The 23,430-nt window shown below is 35.4% G+C and overlaps 1 protein-coding gene across 1 annotated transcript in view; it reads left to right on the top strand.

Annotated features, from left to right (window-relative positions):
• The first annotated feature begins 9,275 nt into the window (after positions 1 to 9,275).
• PIGK (phosphatidylinositol glycan anchor biosynthesis class K) overlaps positions 9,276 to 23,430 on the top strand; it is an 86,102-nt gene continuing 71,947 nt past the window's right edge. Inside the window, exons 1-3 of the mRNA XM_010989051.3 lie at positions 9,276 to 9,406; positions 12,723 to 12,776; positions 15,587 to 15,678. Coding sequence (XP_010987353.1) covers positions 9,314 to 9,406; positions 12,723 to 12,776; positions 15,587 to 15,678 — 239 coding nt within the window. The 5' untranslated portion in view covers positions 9,276 to 9,313. The remainder of the gene's footprint in view (positions 9,407 to 12,722; positions 12,777 to 15,586; positions 15,679 to 23,430) is intronic.

Below are 23,430 nucleotides of genomic sequence, written 5' to 3' on the forward strand. Positions count from 1 at the left end.
AAGGATTAAATATCTGTACCTTGTAAGGAACTCCTGCAAATAAACAAGGAAAAGAATGAAAGTACAACTGTAAAATGGGCAAAGAATATGAACAAGTTACAGGAGAGGAAATCTAAAAGGTTAGCAAGTATATGAAGACACACTCAGAAGTATCAGTAGTCAGAGAAATGCAAGCACATATTAAAACAATGAGCTATCACTTTACCCTAAAAGGATGGGAAAAAAAAGGAGAGAGAGAAAAATGCCAAGTGTAGGGGCACAGGAAGCCTCATGCATTGTTGGTGGTAGTTTAGATGGAGCATCTATTTTGGAGAGAGATTTGGCTTTGCCTTGTCAAATTAAATGTGTATATCTTTCCCCCAGCGATTCTACTCCTCCTTCTTTGCTCACAGAACCCTAGCTTTTTCTGGAAGCAATGTTACCAGCTATTAAGGACAAATAGTGACTGATCTTGGCTACTCTTATTAATCCTGTGCCCTTTGTCATGCCTGGACATGGGCATGTGACCAAGCCCCAGATAATCATACATAAGGGGAAGTCTGCTACGAGGCCACTAAGATTGTCTTCCTTGATATGCAAGGATGTGCTATTTGGTGCTTCAGCAGCCATCCTGCTCCTGTGAGAAACAAACCAGTATCCCAGCCAATATGCTGAGATGGCAGAAGAGGTGGACTCTTGGTCTTTGAAGATATCATTGAGTTTGCAAAGCAACCTTAAAACTACCTTTCAGTGGACTGCTTGTCTTGCCAGGTAACTACATATCCTTAAGGTTTAAATGACTTTATTGGGAGTTTCTGTTTCTTTTGGGCAAAATTGTCCTTACTGATGCAGTGCTCCAATGTTGGCTGAATGAATAAATAACTAATTGCTATAATCATCACAAAACAAACCGTTCTCAGTCAGTCTCTATTTCCACAACCAGAGAAGTTAAAGAGCTGGAGGACATAATGAAAGCAGCTAGCATGATACTAAAATTGATTGGCTGGTTATGAAAACAGCTACCTCACATTCTGTAACAGTTTCCTAGGGCTGCCATAACATAGTACCACAAATTACGTGGTTTAAAACAACAGAACGTTTCTCTCGTAGTTCTGGAGACTATAGGTTTGAAATGTTCCCTCTGAAGGCTCTGGGGAAGAATCCTTCCTTGCTTCTTCCTAGCTTCTGGCAGCTCCTAGAAACCCTGGGTTTTTAGTTGCCTTCCTCTATCATCTTACATGACGCATCTCTCTGTGTGTGTCTCTCTGTGTGCCTTCCTCTTCTTCTAAAGATGTATGTAGTTGGATTTAGGGGTCCACCCGAATCCAGTGTGCTTTCATCTTGATCCTTATTTTGGCTACACCTGCAACGACCCTCTTTTCAAAGGTCACATTCTGAGGTTCCAGGTGTTGAAGAATTTGGGGAGGACACCATTCAATCCACCACAATTCCAAACTATTCTATTTCATCTATAGCATGAATATCTGAATTCTAAATCTTCCATTTTGTTATGACATTGATGTCGTTATAGCCTTACTTGCAACTTAGCTAATATAAATCTCTGTTGTAAATACCATATAACTTCTTACTATGTCATCATTATTATAAGTCAATTCTACATTACGACACTTATATTGAATATAGATGCATTTATGATGATTCTCATTAAAGGACATCACTGCTCAAAATATTACAGACATGTAAGTGTACTGAGAAGCAAGCAAGCAAACAGATAAAAAGGATCACTTAAGTAAAACTGACAAGATTTGACTTATTTAGCAATTTTGATTTCATGGTAATTCTTAATGAGGGCGTATGTTATTCTTCCCTCTCCCCATCTGAAGGTAATCTCAAATTGTAGTTTGGAAAATCACTACTCATCTGGAAATTGTAACAGAAGATTCTAATGTAGAGAAGTTTGGAATTTATATTTTTAATATACAGTTACTTCATCTATGAAATTACTTTGAGAAAAATTCCTTTAGTGATGCATTTTGTGTTGATTTCAAAATAATTTTTGCTCTTTGTTCCTTCACTTGTGTTCCTTAATTTTGATCTGATAAAAATAGAACTGGGATGGGCAAATAAGCTGGGTCTTGTTTCCCTCCAGGCCAGCGTTAAGTGCATTTCACAGCTCTTCTTGACAGGCTGACTACCAAAAGGTAATACATCTAATAGTTTCCTAATGTAAGCTCTGGACAAAGAGGTTATTTAATCATTGTTTTATTTTGCTTTTTTCATCCAGTGGCTTCCGTTTATTAACTTAAATATTTCAAGTGGCTGAAGTATTTGCGAGAGGGAAAAATCTCTGATTATTAAACTAAATTTGGCTAAATCAAGCAGGATGATGAGACCATTTCTAGCACTGAGCAGCTGCTGCTTCCAGATATAAAGAGAGGGAGGAGTGTCAGTTATTCCTTTAAAAACCATGAAAAGGACTCTTTTTTTTCATGATAGTGCATGTGATATGTGCTTTTTGTAGAAAATTCAGAAAATCTTATTTTCCATCTCTGTCTGGCAAATTCCCATTTATCCTCTAGTTCTAAGCTCAAGATCCTCTGAAAAGCATTCCTTGACTAGGTGAGCCTGCCCTAGTATGCGATGATGTCACCCGTGCCTCCCCTTTGTTGAATTTATCACAATATTAAATAATTTGTATAATTATCTGTTTAACATCTGCCTTCTGTACTAAGTTTCAGTCCCATGAGGGCAGGGATCGTGTCGAGTTTATTCCCATCTGCAGTCCCACTTCCCAGCATATTCTCCAGCACAGAGTAGATGCTCAGTGAGTGAATGAGCATATTAAACACCCACAATCTCAATACTCAGGACTAAAAACTGCTAACATTTTAGTGAGCTTCCTTATTACTTTCATCCAGTTTTTCATTCCACATACAATTTCCTACACTGTCTTTTCACTTAATATTACCGAGTTTTTCTTTTAATGAATATTTATTTTTATTAGAGATGCTATATAAATCCATAATAAAACAAAAAAAGTTCAAGTAATACTAAAGAATGGAGAGTAAAAGCCCCCAAGACCTCAGCCTTCGTCTCAGATGTCCAGAGGAGGTCACGTTTAAGGACCTGCAGTAGTTTCCTACGGCTGCTGTAACAAACTACCACGAATCAGCGGCTTAACACAATCAAGTCTATCATCTTATGGTTCTGGAGGTCAGAAGTCCAAAATGAGTTGGGAGAGCTGGGTTTCTTCTGTCGGTGCTAGGGGAGAATCCATTTTCTAGTCTTCGTAGCTTCTTGAAGCTACTCACCTTCCTTGGCTGGTGGCCCTTCACCACTCTGACTATGGCTTCTGCCATCACATCTCCTTATCTTCTCTGACCCTCTTGCCTTCCTCTTGTAAGGAACCCTGTGATTACAGTAGGCCAACCCAGATAATTCAATACAATCAACTCAAGATCCTTAATCATGTTTACAAAGTCCCTTTCTTCACATTAGGTAAACACATTCACGGGTTCTAGGGATTAAGAAATGGACATTTTTAGGGAGCCATTATTCTGCCTACCATAGCCCCCTTCTAGCAAACACACAACTCCTTCCTACCTTTTACACCACTCCAATATCTTCCTAACAGAGGCTTTCAGAATGTCCCACACTTTACTAAACATGGTTTAATTAAAATATCTATTAATGTCCTTGATACTTTGCAGAATCTCACAAGATGCTTAATGAATAAAAGTAATATACAATGGAATAAAAATAAACTGAAAAAAATCAGTTGCACCTGTAGGAAATCCTTAGCTCACGGAGAACTAAATTCTATCAATGACCTTTGTACCAATAGAACCAATGACTTCTTGATTGACAAGGGAGGATTAAACTACTAAGAAGATACCAGGTTTTATATCACTAAAGCATTCAGCGTGACCTTCTGTCCAGGTCATAATGGCATTTTAATGACAACACAGGATTTCCAAAAACGAGACTTTCAAGGGCACGTGCTCTACTCTTGCTTTGAAGCAATGTTATTCTGCATTAGTTCTGAAGCTAATGACAAGGTTATGAGTTGGAAACTGATCACAGCATAACAATTATTAAGTGGCTCCCTGGAAGGAAAGAAGAAAAGTATTTGAGGCCAAACTCAGATGGGGTTTAAGGTGGTGCAAAATTAAAAACACAGTACTAAGAAATGATACAAATACACTGGAAAGAAATGCTTCTGACGTATTTTAATTGATTTTTTTCTATTTGTATTTTATTATATATCTAATGTCCTTTTATTGAATACTGTCTTGCCCAAAGAAACACTTTGGCTGTTGCATATGAAATGTTTCCGGCAAATACTTGTGGTGCTGATTGTTGTAGAAAACAGACTTGCCTGTAGCAATTAAATGATAAAGCATAAAGCTCATTGCAGAAGCTCTCTCAGGGACCATGTTCTGATCCTGATTAAATTTATCCTTTCTACTTATTTATTTAGTAGTCACAGAGGTATTTATAATAAGCTAATACAAGTTTGTCTTCCAAATAGCTCTGGGTAAATGTTTAAACTAGATCTCACTTGTATATGAGTTCTAAACTGGGGTCCACTTCCAACTGAGTCTTAGGTCAAAAAAAAAAAAAAAAAAGAAAGAAAGAAAGAAAGAAACACTGCTATGCATTCAGTTGTACAAGTCAGATACCCAAAGGTCATCTTTGAAATTCTCCTCTCTCCTACTTGCCAAATATAATTCATCATCATGTTCTGTTGGTTGTAATCTTAAATTCTTACTGGTTATCCCCCTTTTCCATCACTCCACTCTTATTATTCTGGTTCAAGCTACCATCACTTGGGATAACAGTGGACTACTACATAGAGTGGACTGTAACAGTGACTTCCTCAATGCTCTACCTGCAGCCATTCTCCTCTTTGGAGCCACCATGATCTCTATCATTCTGAAGCTTTCCATGACCTGACCCTCAAGAATTTGAAGGGAGCTGGCACCTGCTTAGCAATGCAGTTTCATTTTGCAGCACTCTATCTTCTGTTCTTGAACTGCAAGCACAATGTCATTGGTCCCTAAAAAGTTCCTCTAATAAGGCAAGCTCCCTCTTCCATAGGTTCTTTGCAAGAGCTGTTCCCTCTGCCTTGAAACATCTTCCCTCCTCTCCATCCTTGCCTCAGTAACTCATTAATTTCAGCTCGGTCAGTTTCCTCAGGGAAACCTAACCTGGTGTTTCCCACAAGGTTGCGTCCTCTACTAGGAACTCTCCTGTTAGACTTTTACATTTGCTTAAATGCTTCTACTAATAATGGCCACCTCCCTTGGATCACAAGCTCCATGAAGAAAGGGCCTTGCTCAGTTTTTGCTCTTTCTTCTATTGCCTGTGATCAGCACAAAACCTGGTAAATAATTGGTATTTAATAAATATCCACTGAGTGAATGAATAACACAATGGTGTTCTTGGTGCAGAAAAGAGAAGAGAGAAAAAAAGAATGAAAAAGAAGACATGGTAGGGGTATAGGTAAGAGGAGAGAGCAAGCATGAACACTGATCCAACACAAGAGTCAATGGAGTCAATCTGAGTTATCAACTAATTGAAGAATAACAGTGAAAACAGTATGGATAAACAAAAACACTAATTCTAAAAGATACCTGCACCCATAGGAAAGAGTGAAATTCTGCCATTTGCAGCAATGTGGATGGACCTAGAGAATATTATGCTTAGTGAAATACATCAGAGAAAGACAAATACTTTCTGATATAACTTGTATGTGGAATCTAAAAAATAATACAAACAAATGTATGCAGAAAAATGAGAAGTAGACTCATAGATACAGAAAACAAATTAGCAGTTACCAGAGGGGAGAGAGAGGAGGGTGAAAATTAGGGGTAAGGGATTAAGAGATACCAACTACTATGTATAAAACAGATAAGCAGCGAGGATATATTGTTTATCACAGGGAATTATAGCCATTAACTGGTAATAACTTTTAATGGAGTATAATCTGTAAAAATACTGAGCCACTATGCTGTGTACCTGAAACTAATATAATATTGTAAATCAACTATACTTCAAATAAAAAAAAGACTATAAAAAACCCAGCATGGGTAACTTCATAGTGTACCTACTGTAAGTCTCAGGCACAAAAACTTTTATGAGAGAAGCCATGAATGTGTACAGATGTGTGTAATTTTGATCTGATAATCAAATGCTTGTTTTCTCTTTTAGTTGCTAAGTCAAATTATTCACTTAATAAATAACTGAATTGAATTCCAGTCTAAATGCAGACTCTGGTTAACAATTCTTTTTTTTAAACTGATATACATGACATAAATGTTGTATTAGTTTTAGATGTACAACGTAATGATTTAATATATGTATATGTTGCAAAATGATTACCATAGTAAGTCTAGCTAACATCCATCAACAAATGTTAGTTTTTTTTTTCCTCTGGTGATGAGAAGTTTTAAGATCTATTCTCTTAATAACTTTCAAATTTTCAATACAGTATTTGTTAACATACAGTCATTATTCCCAGGATTTATCTATTTTGTAAGTGGAAGTTTGTATCTTTTGACTGTCTTCACTCCTTTTGCCTTCCCCCTATCACTCGGCCCCCTGCCTCTGGCAACCACCAATCTGTTCTTTATATTTATGAGTATGGTTAACAATTCCAACCAAATTTTAAACTATGTTATTTCACATATTAAAAAAATTATTATTTCCCTTATTGAGTGGTATTTAAAACTGCTCATGTGTCCTATGTTAAAGTCTAATGCTGGCTATCCCATACCTGAAAATCAGTGGTTCAATGAAAAAACAAAGAGAATAGAAAACTACTTCTTTAACATAATATGAGTATTTATCCTAATCCAAGAGCTGATGATAGACTTAATGAAAATATGCTAAAGTAGTTCCTTTTAAAATGCAAATGAAACAAGAAAGTCTTCTACTATCAACATTATTAATATTAAGCCATAATACAAGCTGTGAAAATGAAATACAAGGACTATTACTAGAAAAGAAGAGACAAAAAGATAATTTGCAGATAACGTTACTATTAAACTAGGAAAGCCAAAAGAATTTGTCAAACAAAAGTTTTAAATAATTTTCAATATTAAAGTAATGAAATAATTCTTGTTAAAATAATGAAAGAACGGTGGATACAAAATATGACCTGCATATCAACAATAACTGATCAGAACACATAATATTATAGATATCATTTACATATGCATTTCCTGCATAATGAAAAAAGAAATCCATTGAGAATAAAAATGAATGTTAAAAATGCTAGGAAGTAGCTTAATTTAGTTACCTCTGACAAAGTTTTATTGAGAAATTTTAAAAAGGAACCACAAATAAATAAGAGACTTCTATATTCTTGGATGAGAGACTAAATATGATAAAGATGTCAGCTTTTCTCAAATTTATTATTTGTGTTTGTAGATTTTGTATAATCTCACTAAAAAACCCAAATAGTATTATATTTTCTTGAGTTGAAAAAATTATTATAAAATTCTGTAGGAAAATTACCAGGTGAAATCATCAAAGAATTTTGTAAAATATGACGTGTACTGAAACGGTTAGCCCTAATGGCCAAAAATATAAACATATTAAAAGTAACAATAATTAAAATAACATGGTCCTGGATCCAAAATAGACACATATTTTAATTGAACAGAACAGAGCCCCAAAATATTGTATTTCTTATAAGAATTTAATAGAAGAGTTACGAGTCTTTCAACAACAAAAAAGTTATGAGTCAATGGGAAAGGTAAACAATATGTAGAAAATCATGCTGGATAATGAAATACCAACTTTGATAAAAGTAGTGATAGATCGATATAGCAATGGCTCCCACGGAATCATGTCTCCCTCTTTCTACACCCTTATGTCTCTGGGTATGGACATACCACAGAGTTTTGCGTGGTTTGCTATGCAACATCTTATAGACCATATAACATCTTATGGAACATACCAAATATATCACAGATGTCTGAAGAGTTAAATGTAACATTAAAAGAAATTAAAACTTTTGATCTGAGTCTTGAATGAACTTGTGGCATTCAGGTGCAAGACATGCTAGTAGTGTGCTAATTTTCTTGTCTTAAGGGAAAACCTGAAATTTGGCTACCTAACATTAAAGATCTCACAAAGTGCAAAAGCAAAAGAAACAAATAAGATGGAATGAGCGACAAGAGACTGGGAATAGCAATAGAATAAAAAATGGCAAAGGTCAATGTCACTTCTTTATAAAGATATCATTTAAAATCATACGTAAAACAAAGCTAGGAACATAAAATTTACATCAAAGACATACAAATATTTTATAAACACAAGACATCATGTCTTGATAGTAATTAAAGAACTGGAAGGATAACAAGCTGAGGCAACATTTTACACCAAAGAATTTAGAGGGAAAAAATGAGAATATTTGGTGTTTCTTTGTGTATTTTGATAGCACTGTAAATTTATATACTTTGGAAAGCAACATCACTGATAGCAACTAAACTTTTGATATCATTTGACTCAAGAGTCCTATTCTGGGAAAATTATCCAAAGAAAATAATTCATAAGTGTAAAAGCCAAATGCTTAAAGATACTCTTTACAATATTATTTTCATAGTAAAACGTAGAGACTTTGTATTGCCCAAAAGAAGTGCAATTACTTTTTGGCTGAGGCATCAATAAAGGATAGAATTCCATGTTACCATTAAATGTTAAAATTATGAAGATTATGAAGCAGCATAAATAACGTTTGTCATGCTAGATGCAAAGCAGAATTTATAACTGAATGTAAATAACGAACATAATGGAACTAATACACACGATCTTATTAAATCCTCACTCTTTGAGAAATAGTTCTGTAATTACAGAAGAAACAAAAATTTAACTAATTTCTCCAAATTCATACTTTTAATAAAAGACCCCAAGCCTGTTAGTTGCAACACTCACCCATCTTTTCACTTACAAATGATCCAATTAATCACCTTTTTGTGCCCCAAAGCTTACTCTTCCCACCACCTCATGCTTCAGTCAATGAATTGAACCGGCAGCACTATGCAAAAAAGGAAACAACTTCTTAAAGTTTATGGGATCGCACGTTTTTCTTCCTCACCTTTGAAAAAGGTTTTTAAACGTTATATCTATTCTACAATACAAAAACTGAAAATGGAGTTAAAGATAAACGTTCAACGTCCTGTATCCACCGTGCCCTGGCTACACGGGAAACTCCAGGTCTGCGGAAGCACAGACTTCTAAAGGCTGGGGAGGGGCTGGCCTCGAGGAGGCGGGGCAGGCGTCGCGAAAGAAAAAAAAAAAAAACCGTGCTGCTTTACGGCACTCGCCCCGCCCCTCCAGGTGCCGAAAGCTGAAACCGGCAAGTATGGTGGATTCCTGTTTTGTCAGCCAGGGTTTGACTGCCCTGGCAGCGTTTTTGCTTTTTCCGATCGGCAGCCTGGCCGCTAGTCAGATCGAGGTAGGAGCCCGGCTCTGTCAGGGACTGGGTCCTGGTGGGGACAGCTGTGTAGTGGCTGTCTCGTGTGAGCGCCCAGCAGAAGGCCAGTGCACAGCCGCCGAGGGAAGCCTCCAGCCTTTTCCTAGGCTCGCTGGGCTGTGGGGAGGGTGTCCCTCTTAAGAGGTGAATTAAAAGAAGCAAGTCCTGGGAGGCGGGAGAAGGTGTGATCCTTTGCTCCGAGGAACGGGCAATCCCTAGCAGGTGAAGGGTCAGCACAAGACTGGAGCGCTTACTTTCCTGCTACTGAACTATAGGAGTGGTTAGTACTTCCCTTTAATAGGAATCAGATGGGCCCGGTGTTTCATTTTTCGCTCACACGACGTTCTGGCCCTTTATAAAGCTTTTACGATCCCCTACACTCTGATAATACCTCAGTCCAGTTCTGCAGCCTACATCTCTAGCATCATTTTTAAGGCCCGAATATCCAGCTGGCTAAGAGGCCTGGATAGTCAGCCGATATTTGAAAATTTGTGCCCCCAATTTTATTTTCCTCCTACCCCACCTCCTATGGGGTTGCTCGTAAGCTAGAAACCTGGGTTTTAAAAAATAATCTCCTCTCTGTAGCTCACATTTTAATCATCACTAAATTCTATGTTCTGAACTTTAGAAATTGCTTTCACCTCTCCAGTTCCACTGCAGGCCCGGGTCATTTCTTGTCTAGACTATTGGAGTAGCTTTATCTTGTTTCCGACAGGCTTTCAAATTCCCCCCTCTAGTCTTCATCAAATGTAAACCTGATCAAGTTATTTCTTTAATTGAATCCTTTCAATAATTTCCCATTGCATACAAAATACAGTTTAAACATCAGGATGTGGTGTCTGCCTACATTTCCAGTCTTCATATAGGAGACCATTCTCCCGACCACCTCCAACCTAGAGCTTAGATGAGTGGACTCAAGACTTTTTGAATACACACCCCAACGAGTTAAAAAAGATAGAGAGCACACACACTCTCTCTGTCTAGTCATGAGTTACTGCTAATGTGTATATTCAATATTTATAAAGCATGTTGTTTAGATATGATAAATGTCAATAGAAGTTCCATTTTCCTCCTTTGTTCTAGCAGATTATTTTGTATACTTCATTTTGGTAGTACTCATACCACTACTTTTTTTTGTAGTTATGCAGTTGCTGTGTTTTTTTTTTTTTTTTAACATTACCAGGTTTTAATCCTCCTGTTTCTTTTGTTTGCTCATTTACTAAGATGCGGCAAAAGCCTAACCTCCATAGAATCGTTCCCTATCCTTTACCTTTGCCTTTACTGTTGTAATTTGTGCACTTAGCTAGTACAGCACTCATCTGTGGTAACCTATGTATGCTTTGTACTCTATTATTCCTTCCATCATCTTTCACTGAGGGCAGTAGCTCTCTAATTGGTCTCCCTCAAGTCATTCTTTTTTCCTTCCAGTCTGTTCTCCAAGCTGCAGCCTGAGTAACTTTCAAATTTGCAAATCTGATCATGTCATCCGTATACACCTTAATGTTGCTTTAAGGATAAAGAACTAAATCTTGATTATGACTCATAAACAAGGCCTTGCATACTTTGGCTTCTGCCTGCACCTCCGGTTCTCTCTTTTTCAAAACTACAGTTATGCTAATTTTTCAGTTTCTTGAAAACTTAAAGCTTTCTTCTGTCATTAAGGCACATGTTCCCTCTGTCTAGAATTATCTTCCCTCTTATTATCTTTTGGATCTTAACCCAAATGTCACTTTTCTGGGGAAAACTTCCCTGACATCCCTGCCCTCCCTGGTCTTCACGCCTCCCCCTTCCCAGATCAGGTCAGGTCCCCCTATTACACTCTTATTTATGGTACTGGGTATCTTACCTTTATAGAATTTATAGTTTGTCCTCATCTGCTTAATGTGTGCCTATCAAATTGGATAGTAACCTCTTTGGAGGTAAGTACGATCACTGATTTTGCCCATCATATTTTGAGCACTGAGGACAGTGACTGGCACATGGTGCCCCATGAATGTGATAAATGAATGAATGTTACATTGTGTAAGGTGTTTGCTTGCTTGTCTTCTTTATTGAACTGTGGGATTCTTGAGAGAAAGCAGCATGCTTTTTAGTGGTTTTTGGATCACTGTACATTACATGGTACCTGGCACATATAGGTGTTCCACCAACTATATGTAGAATGAATGAATAACTTTGCAATGTCTGTATTGTGTAAACAATCACAAAAGTGTTTTGCCATCTCATTTCCCACTGACGTCTTAATGATGTAAGAATTTTGGAGCCGGAAGGGACATGAGAGATTACTGGGTCAACTCTCATTTCTGTATGAAGAAGATCAAGTCTAAAGAGCTAAATGACTCACCCCAATCTCACAGCCAGGTGAGGGATAGGAGCTGGGCTAGAACCCAGATCTTCAGATTCCTAAACCACTGTAGCACATTGCTTTCTTCAGCATCTATTGCAGCTGTTGAGAAAGATTAAAAAATATATATATATGTATGTATGACACACACACACATTTGAGTGCATTTTTTGTTTTATTCTCCCTGAAATTTTCTTGCCAGCTGAAAATTACAGCTCCAGTCACCATTAAGCAGCTTTCCTAAGTTTACAAAGCTAGTAAGTAGTAGGGTCCAGATTTGAATCCAGGCAGTCTGACTGTTCTTGTAATTAATACTATTTGGGAGCAGATCTGAGGTCATTATAGTTTATATTTACTATTATTTTAATATATAATATTATATATATTAAATGTTCATTTATATTCATGTTCATTATCAGTCATGTTCATTCAGTGTCTGGTTGGTATTGGATGCTGAGGTTTGTAATGTTCCATGATAAATATAATTCAGACTTACTTTATTTAACAGGTTAGCAGAATGGTGCATGGAAGTATGCTAGAGAATGTGTCAGATCAAATGTATTGGTGAGTTCAAGTGAAATATTAGGAAACGCTCAGCACAGAATAGGAACGAATATTGAGTGAAATTTCAGCAGGAATGGTATTGTTATATGTAGAATCAAGACGTGAAATAAGTCATTCACAGTTTAAAGCTAGAAGCGTATCAGGAAAAGTTGACAGTATTTGAGGTAAATGTTTGAAAAAAAAAAAGAAGTCCCTCTCCTAATAAGGCCCCCATCAAAAAATAAAACTGTTTTGTCCTTCATAAGGTCAAATAATAGAATATTTATACATTTACACAGTGATGACTTACTGTTATTACAACTTCATGAATCTTAACTGGCCTTTATCAATATTTTTTCTGGGGAAATGTAGCTTTTTCTTCTAATCTTTTTGCTATTATTTAACTAATAGGATCAAGCAGAACAGTTCTTTAGAAGCGGCCATACGAACAACTGGGCGGTTTTGGTAAGTGTATTCTATAAGGGTGCACCTTGTTGTTTACATCAGATATGTGTCTGAGAAATTTTGTGTGAATCAAATTCTTGAAAGTAAAATTTTTATCTTATAACAGAAATTCCTTATTTCGATTGGGCTATATTTTATTGACCACATCAACTAATAATAATCTTTGCCTTTAGTATATCTGTCAAGTGGTGATGTATAAGTAAAAATAAAAATAAATTAGGGGTGCTGTTGTTAAGGGAAGCATTTTATAAAATGTAGAGTTATTTTAATGATGGAAACTAGTAATTGTATTTCTTATCTATCATATTAGTTTATAGATACTCTCTACTTAGGCTATGTTATTTTTTAATTGCTTTTTTTTTCTGTTTACAAAAATAAATGATCATTGTAGGAAATTCAAATTACACAGAAAAGTTTAGAAGAAGACAAATTAATTTTCCTGTTACTTTGATTAAATAGAATAGTAACATGGGTTCATGACTCATTTTCTTGTTCTTTAGGAAAGAACACCTTTTATATGCTGCCCCTCACACGGGATTTTATGAAGGTGTTGAACAAAAGCTGCTCATGTTAAGGATGATAGGCTTTCAGTGACCACTTAAGTTGGAGAAAACCGTCAGGAGGCAGGCCATGATCCACCAAGATGAGAGGATAACTTGCTCTACAGGCAGCGAAGGGCACTTCCGTGATTAGTGTCTCTGAAGGAATTCTTAAAAGAGGGAATAACTGCTGGTGTGCAGACAACTAATTGCCAAGGGGCTCATCCTTAGAATAGGAGCCTATTAGCTTATACTACACACACATTAAAATCTTCCTTGTTCTGGGAAAACTCAAACCAAGCCCCTCTCCAATCTCAGTAACCGGGATCTCAGTTGAGAAATAGAGGGTGAAAAAGAATTATTACTGAGCATTTCACAACTGCAGTTTTCATATTTTGTGCAATATTTTACACATTAACTCAGTATAGTAAGACTTCAATAAATTGTGTTTTCTTAAATGGAAAATTATGAAATTTGATCAGGGACAAGTTAAAAGTGTAAAACATACATTTGTTTCAATGTTGTATAATTGAAATTTTAAAAAATATAAATGTTTTCCCCCTCATTTTGAATTAATTTGTTTTTAGTCTTGACTAGATGATCAGAGGTAAATGAAAGGCCCCTTTACTCTTGTAATATGATTGAGAAAACTTGCCACCAGAGGGAGATAGAAGGAAAATTGAATTCCATTTTAGTCTCAGGATCTGCTTTGAATAAAACATTTTTATCTTTGTTTAATAAAAAACTTATAAAGATAATCCATACTTATGGTTAAAAAAATAATACTGATGGGTAGTGATTTTGTTTCTAGCTTTTTGGTTTTGATTTTTGCTAATAGAGGCAACATATAGTGAGAACTCTTGAATATTTTTTTTCCCATACTTACACAAGCTAAATAAAAAGAAGTACATTTTTGAACTTGATATATGTTGCAAATTACTCTCTTAGAAGGTATATATTAGTTTACATTCCCATGAGTAGGATATGAGTATTCATTCTCCACACCATGCCAATAGTATCAATGGTCAGACTTTTGGATACTTAACCAGTTTTTTAAAAAATTATGATAGCAGTTGAGCATCTGTACGACTTTATTGTCCATTTAAAATTAAAGAAATTTTTTTATTGAACTGTAGTTGATTTACAATGTGTTAGTTTCTAGTGTAAAACATAGTGATTCAGTTATATATTCTTTTTTCATGTTTTTCATTATAGGTTATTACAAGATGTTGAATTTTTAATACTTTTTTTATGAAATGCTTGCTGTGATCTCTGCCCATTTTTCAAAATTATCTTGTTCATCTTTTTCTTATTGAATTATAATTATTTCAAGTTTTTCATTTCTGTAGGATTTTATGGTTTGACTTAATGGAGTTTCACATTTTTATCTAGTCAAGAATTTTAGTCTTTTCCTTATTGGAGTCCAGGTTGAAGACAGATTTTAATTAAAAAAACTTTGTAGTTCCTTTCTATGTGCAGGGGCAAGAATATTTGTGCTATTCTCGAAACTATCATTATACTTACTATCAGCAGAGGCATGTGGTAGGAGGAGGGAGGGTGTTTAGTGGGTAGGTATGCTACCAGACAGTCCCAATTTCTGTTTTCTTCCTTTGGAATGAATGCTTGAGAGGGCTAACTTTTGAGGCATGGCATTAGATTTTCCTAGTACCTTTGGTATCTTTTTTTAGAAATCAGTTTCTTTCTTTCTTTTTTTTTTTTTTTTAAAGGGTAAGACTTGTTGGAATTGTTTATAGTTTTCTGTTCAGTTCAACAGCTTCTTTATACTACATTCTCTTATGTGCATATAAAAACTGTTTTCTATACTGTGTTTTAGTCTCTATCTTCCATTTTTCACAACTGAAATTAGGACTGGAGTGAAAGGAATATTATATAACCTAAGGCAGTTAATATTCTATTCTATGAAAAGAGTATGGGCATTGTCTTTGGTTCTAAATAATTTAATCTTTTAAAAAGAGGAACATTATAGAATCACATAAATTGAGAGTAACTAAGTTAGTTCAGTGTTTGATTACCCAAAGATTTGTTTTCTCTTAAGCTGAGTGGTTTTTTAAATTTAAGACCGGTTATGAAAGCCTTCTCTCTAGAGAGATTGGTTTTATTGACAATTCTTCTTGTGTTGTGCTGTTTCTAGGCCTGAATAATGATGTACTCTTTTTTTAAGCATCTCTATATCCTACATACAGAGAAATACTTCTGTAACTCAGGTTTATTTTGATTCCTAAAAATAATGTATTTGTTTTAATACTTCAGGTGTGTACGTCCCGATTCTGGTTTAATTATCGCCATGTTGCAAATACTCTTTCTGTTTATAGAAGCGTCAAGAGGCTAGGTATTCCTGACAGGTAAGAATTCTTGATAAAGCTTAACTCTGAACCCCAGTGAAAACCACCCTTAGATAATTGTTATTATATTTGTGTTTTTGTGTCACTTCTGAAAAACATGAAGAAACCTAACTTGAAGTTATTGTGTTGTTGTTAAAGCATGCCATCATGTACAGAGTAGCTCTTACTAAAGACCATAATGGCAAATAACATAAAACAACAGTCAATACTAAGGTAAAAAGATTTGATAAAAATAGAGTATAATTGTTGTGTCATTTATTTAATTATTAAATGCCTCAGTCTGGGTTTTTAATTGTAAGCAACAGAAGGCAATTCTGACTGATTCAAATAGAAAAGACATTTACTGAAAACATATCTGTTAGTTTACCAAAGTGCTGGAAAGGCTGAATCCTTAAAGAGTCAGGAAGAAGGAAGATGATGTGGAAAATTCACATCTAAACTTCATAGCATGAAACCAGCCCAGTGACAGTAATGCAGCCTCGAATTGCTTAAGCCTGGACTCAGCTACTGCATAGCTGCTACCATGGCCTTTGGACACTTACTGTTGCTACTACTGCCTTCTGCCAAAATCTGACCTTTGCTGTCCCACCTTCTTACTGTCTCTAGCTCTTAATTTAGAGTCCTTGGTGGGAATGTAATGTTGACGGCGCATAGATGAAGTGCCCATGTCTGTGCTGCAGGGGTGACAGGAAGAGTGACTATATGGCATCATTAACTTCTATGTAGGGAGAGGGGCTCTACCTTCTATGAGGACTCAGAAAGTGGTGTATTTCCTAATCATACGAGGGGATTCAGGTACTCAGTGGAACTCCCACACCCACCTAATAATTCCTGATAAGAATAAGCTTCATGAGCCAGATAGTCTGGCACTTGCAAGTCCTCAGAAGAACCACATTCAAGGGAAATAGCAGGCTTTCGATCTTCAGAAAGAAGCAGCTTTGAATCTGAGCTTGAGACTGAAAGAAAAGATAAAAAACACGAGTTGGATCAGAAAGAACTAGCTTCTTGTAGCTGGGGTTTCTTTCATAGGCATCCGTCTTGGAATGTATTTCATACAGAAGCCTGCAAAACAATCTGTAAAATCTCAGTCTGGAGGCAAACAAAAGAGTTTGAATAATGAAGTAAAATAAGTATTTGGAATTACTAAAAAATAAATATTGAAAAAACATGCATGTCCTCCACATTTGGTTTGTTAGATATGATAGACGTATTTTTGCTACTTCCAAAGCAGTTAGAGAAGAAACTGCAGTCAGTTCAGTTATTTAGGTTTGATTTATTTAGTCCTGTGTTTCTATCCACCTGTGAGGTAGTTTGGAAAAAACTTAGCAGTCAGACAGATCTGAGTTTGAAATCTGGGTTTAGTGGTGATTTTGATTCGATCACTTGGCCGTACTAAGCCTGTTTCCTCAGCTATTACATTGTGATAATAGTACCTTCTTTGCATGATTTAGGTCCTTGCAGTGAAAAGTGAGCAGAGATATGTATAAAGTGTTGCAGGAGCAGAAAGGAAGCAGTGCATGACTCAGGAAACAAAGTCATCTTACAGTCTGTGTCAGTAGTTCATTTTAGCGTAAGAAGCTGACAGCTCTAACCTGGGAACTATAATTGAATTCCTGTATTTCATCTGAAAATTAAGATAACTTGGTAATACCATCTTTAAAAAGTACATTCAATTAAGTCTGAGAGGATGATTTGTTATAGCAAGTGTAAGTATTCTTCTTGTAATTAGCCGATACTATTATCTGTCAGTTGGTTCTCCTCAGATAGGTGTATGTGCTTAGTCCTTCGGTTTAAAACTACTGTCGCTTCCATATCCTATGTGCTCCTCCAGGGAATGACTGTGCGTGGTTTGGCAGTAGGTTTCACTATGGCAAATGAATCTTTGTCTAGTCTATAAGCATTAGGATATGTCTAAATGGTTTAAGATTTAGAGGGGCTTTTAAGAAACAGACTATAACTGTTAGGATGTGTTTTACATATTCTAATTAGGTTTGTCCCTAGGTTTCTGAAGACTGCTCTTTAAAAGCTTATTCCTGTTTCAAATCCTTTCCCATCTACCTCCCTGTGTATGAAGTCTTTGTTAGGAATTAACTGGGGATTTAAACAGTTGATGCTTTAAACCATTTGTTACTTAACAAACAGATCAATAGAAAAGATTCTATTTGGCTTTTAGCCTGTTATGGTAATACTCTCCTTGGTGGCTTGTCTCACTTTACTCCTACCTGGAATTAAGTATAAAAATACAATTATAAGTAAACTTTTAGTCAGAAAGTAATAAACTATTATGAAATAACAGTTTGGAAACTTTAATCATTAAGAGCACTTTTCCATTTTAAAGCTTAAATTTCAAAATACAGTTTGAATTTATTTTAGACATTATGGAACATTTTCAAGTTAAAACAGTATTATCCTAACTTCTGACATACAACTTCTCAGGATGTGTATCCTGAGAAAAATGATTGGTCATTGCATTTAATAAAAATTATGCATAAAGGTCCATTTTGGGTTTTTTTTTGTACTTTATTTGCTTTTTTAAAGGAGCATTTAACCTCTGTCTTGCAATGCAAAGTATTTGCATTTAGTTTTCCTGTATTCTTCAGTAAGAAACTAGTTCATGTCAGACATCATTTACTAAAATATAACAGATGATTGCCTTTTATTTTGAAAGTTCATATCAGTTTCTTAGATCCTGTTTGAAATGTCACATTAGTCATATCAGTACCCTTTTTCTGATTTCTCTCTGATTTTCTGTATGTATTTCACATACTCTGACCATACTGAGCTATTCTTTCTGCCTGGAGTGGTTGTCTATACTTCCAGCTCACTGCTAACAAAACCTGGCTGTGATTCTGAATCACTCATGGTGCATGTTAAAAATATTGATTTCTTGGCTTCACCCCTGGAGATGCTAATTCACTAAATCTGAAGTGAATCCTAGACATCAGCTCTATATATGGTTCTGGTGGACAATCAAGTTAGGAAGCACAGCTGTAACTTTTACCTGAGCTTCCAAATTCACTTTACCCTAATACTTCAGAAAAGCATTCCCTGGCCCCCTTGTTTATCTCTATCTTATCCTTTGTATGTACTTTGATTATAACATGAATATATTAATCATAGTATGTCTCCCTCATTAGATTATAAACTCCTTGAAGGGAACAGGGATTATATTTTATTTCACTTTGTGCTTCTAGCATCTAGCACAGTTCTCGGCACATAGTAGGTGCTCAGTAGGTATTGGATAAATAAACATGTGACTTGGAAATACTTTAATCAGTTAGGTAAAGCAGACAAGTTTGTACTTTAAAAGTAAAAAAAGTCTGTCTTCTAAAGTGTATTAGTCTAGATTTTAGCAAATGTTAATCTGTTATAAAAGACTATTTGATACATGGGTTACCAGAATTTTATAGTACTGTACCGAAATATTGACTCAGAGAAGGGAATTTAATGGTGATGGGGGACAATAAAAAGACATGCTCAGAAGATACTCAGCTTGACTGTTACCCTCCAGCTTAACTGTTATCGACCAAGTTCTGTGGAGGACGGGGGTCTCGTACTTTGTGCTCATGCTTTTTGTAACCTTACCCACCCTCAGAGATTTTGTTTTCTCTTTGCCGGGTTTTAGCTTCTTGAAACATTTCATTATTTTTAGGAAATTTTGTGTCCTAAAATAATTGTTGGTCTAAATCCCTGTTTTGCTGGGGAAGAGAGAAGGCATTAAACAGGGGTTAAGTTCTAAAGACAGTATGTGAAGCAGAAATTGGGCCAAAATTATTCTTGTAAATTTCTTAAAGAGCACATGAAGTACAGTATAGTGTTATCTTTTATGAAGTCAAACACAGCCAGTTTTAGAGCATTGCTAGAGCAAATTACGGTTTTCTTTTTCTTTGGTGGAGCATTTGATGAAGTGGTTTTGGATTAAGGGACATGTTATATGAAAAATCTATCCATATCTTTAACACTAGCATCGAGGTGCTCATGCTGTAAGAGGGACATGGGAACTGAGACTGACAGGGAATGCAGAGTCATAGCTCCCGTCTCATCTCATGTTTACTTTGGGGAATAAATACATTGAGTAAGAGGCTGGATGAGATCTGTCTCTCCTTTTATTTTTTTGGCTCAGCGCATAAGAATTAAGTTTATGGAGTTAAATATGTATCTAAGTTTTCTTAAAATATAATTTAACTCTACTGCAAGTTGAGTGGATGTGAATTTTTGAAATGATCCCTATCTGATAAACTGTTTATTTCCATAGCTAAATCCTGCAGCTTTTCTGACTCTATTTTTCCCCTTGCTCTATATTTTAATTATTATTTGAGATTAGTATTCCTAATTTAAACCTTTATTCATCTCTTTTTCATAAACTCTTAGTGTGTGCAAAATAATGTTCACATCCCTTATGCTGGAACTCAAGGCTTTTGCAGTCTGTCCAAGTCTGGTACTCTGATCATTTAATTTCAGTTCCTTATGCTCCAGCCAATTCCTCCTTGTAAGTCCCTGTATTGGCCTCTCTCATTGCCTTATACTGATCCTTCCATCTGTAATTCTTTCCTTCCTCCCTCCTTCTTGGTTTTCCTATGCCCAGATTCACTTCATACATTCCCTTAAGCTTTCTTGGCCCTTCTCGCGTAAATACTTTATTTGTACTTCTATCATGGCACTTTTTCCTATGTGTTGATCTTCTTTCTTCATGGCTGGTTCTGATACTATGTTTATAATCCTCGCAGTGCACTCTTTCGCATACTGTGCAGAGCTGAATGAATGAATGAATGAGGAGTATGCTAAAGATCCCTAGTCAAGTGGAACCCAGTTGGTCCTGGCTAGAAAGGAAATATTTATGACTATTGCTTTTTTATAGTCTCGTTAGATCTTGTTTCTTAAGCTAAAAATGCTCAGTAGTAGATTTTATAAACTATTCCCTGATTTCCACTTTTGGGGTCTGTGGGGAGGGTGATCTCACCAGGGAACTTAAAATTCGTTTCTTTCCACCAGATAGAAGTCCATAGAGTTTTGCCTAAGACAAGTTAACTGCAGCTTTACTTATCCCTTGCCTTCCTACTATTTAAGTTCCCTTAGGATGCATTTTTTTTTTGTCCTTTGTCCCTTTTAACTTCTTTCTCAAGTAATAAATACTAGAATTAGAAATTTGAATTCTGGTAATATTTTTGTAAATTAAAAAAAAAATCACTGCCTGTTACTGTTGTTTTTAAAATCAGATTGGCAATATAACTTTTGACTGTTGTTCTTTATGCTGCTGTGGGTTAGATCTTATATGTAAGAGGGTATTGGGTAAGGTAAGCATTAATAAGATATTTCAGGAATTTTCTTGTGTAATTTCTGATTAAAATAATATGGAGAAGGTCATGGTTGTTACGATTCTTTGGAAATGCTTGTAGCTTTCTCTTCGGGGAGGTCGGCCAAAATGGACCCCTGTTTCTGGCTTCCTCCCCCACCCCTACTGCAACACACATGCACTATCCACCATAATTCAGAGACTGTGTTAGGGGTTTTATAATGAATTATTTATTCCTTGGGACCTTTATGAGAGAGTCTCCCCGCCTCCAACCCCATCTTACGTATTAAAAATGGTTACTCAGAATGGTTCAATGACTTGCTTAAGGTCTGTTAAAGGTACCGCTAAATAATAGAAGCAGAATTTGAATTCAGGCATTTTGACTTTATGATTGGAATATTTCTATTATATCACAGCTATTTCCTCCCTAAGAAATTACAACAGATAATATTTATGTAACGTTTGCAATTCGAGAATTCTTTTAATATCATGATCTCTTTTTATTCTTATGGCAATTCTATAGAGGTTGGTATAATTATGCATACTGATCATTTAATACCTTATTTAATTAAAAATATATATCTACATGTTGAATGTGGTGCTAGGGTGTTATGAAAATAGCTAATATTAATTGCATAGTATAAGGAATGTCTCTCTGTTTTCCCATTTTCTTATTTTTCCATAGTGTTTATTACTGTCTAGGTCTTCATTATTTTACGCTTCATGTGCTTCATGCTTCTGTACTTGAGCAGCTTTCTAGCTGCTTATTCCCTGTCTCTAGTTTCTTCCCCCTCCAGCTCATCCTACACACAGCTGTTAGAATTCTCTTTCTCAGACACTGCTTTCGTCTTTTCACTCCCACGATTAAGAACCTGCAGTGACTCTGTTGTTCCTCTAAAAAAAATCCAAAATTTTCAACCAGTCTTCAGTCTTTTCTGCTTTGTTAATCCCAACTTACTATGTTCATTTGTTGATTTGTTCTGACATCTACCACATGGTAGTTTTTTCACTCCCATTTCTATTTCTTTTCACCATTCATCCCACTTAGAACACTTAGAATATCCTGTGTGCTGTCCTTTCCTACCCATATATGTTTCTTTCCTTTGTGTCACTATGTGGAACCTTACAGAGTACTCTGTACAGGGAGTTCGCTAATTTTTTTTTTTAAACCATTACAATTAATTTATAAAAGTTTCTTAATTATTAAATGTATATAAAATTTTATTTTATTAATAGTTTTATTTTATAATTTACCTATTTTTTATGAACAAAAGGACTGGAACCATAGTAAATGTGCTTTGTAAATAATTTGCAATATATTATCATAGTTACTGTAAAGATAGTACTAACTCATGCCTTTGAATGCTCTGCTTCTTGTCTTCTGTCATTTCCCAACAGTTTTTTTTCTCATATACTTTGTAAAAATGTAAATAATAGTGTTTGAATATAGAGACATGTATTCTGAGCAATCTGTCATTTTATTCTCATGTTGGCAGCTGATCTGTCTGCCTCTCCATGGGATGTTCTTAGTGAAGTACATAATATCTTGAATAGGTAAGCATTTAGAATAGTTAAGAAGTTGAAATGTGCTCTGAGAATAGTGACAATACTAAAAGGAGCATTTTGGCCACAGCTCTTATGTTTAGATAATAAGTAAGATCCATTTGCAAGACTAAGAGGACCATGAAGAGATTTATGGAGCAAAGGGAAATTTCTTTATTGATTTGTAAATAGTTAGGAAGGTTTTGGGAAGTCAAAGAAGTGAGAGATGCTTATTCCCTCTGCTAACCCCAGAATATCTTCATTCCTGACACTATCTTCATATCTGGTAACCTGATTTCCTTGACTTTTTTCTTCTTTTGAATTGTCTTGGCTATTCTTGTGTCTTGTTCTTCCATATTAAGTTTGGAATCAGCTTGTCAAGTTCTTAAAATCCTGTTGGGATTTTGATTTGCATTGCATTGAGTTTTAGATTAATTTAGAGAGAATGGCCTTCTTTATGATATTAAATCATTCCATTTATGAATAAGGTATATCTCTATTTAATTGTGTGTTTAATGGTTTTAAACTAACTTTTATAATTTAGAAATTTTCTCCATAAACATTTTTGGTAGAATATTTACTTGTCTTATATTTTTTTGGTTGATACTATAAATGGTACCTTTTAAAAATATATTTTCTTACTTCTGTTGCACAGGCAGTTGGGTTTTATATATTGCTCTGGCAACTTGCTGAACTCTTATTAATTTTAATAATTTGACTATAAATTCCCTTTTTTTGATATCCATAAAATCCACCACAGTGACAGCTGTCTTCCTTTCAGGTCTTTGTACCATAGAAAGTTGTTTTTAATCTTCAGAAGCTTTTCATATTTGACAATTTTCAGATAAAAGTTGTCTTTATATCCCTCAAAATTAGTAGTCCAGAGAAATCCTTTATTTTACATGTGAGAAAAATGT

The sequence above is a fragment of the Camelus dromedarius genome, chromosome 14, assembly GCF_036321535.1.
Source record: "Camelus dromedarius isolate mCamDro1 chromosome 14, mCamDro1.pat, whole genome shotgun sequence".
Lineage (NCBI taxonomy): Eukaryota > Metazoa > Chordata > Mammalia > Artiodactyla > Camelidae > Camelus > Camelus dromedarius.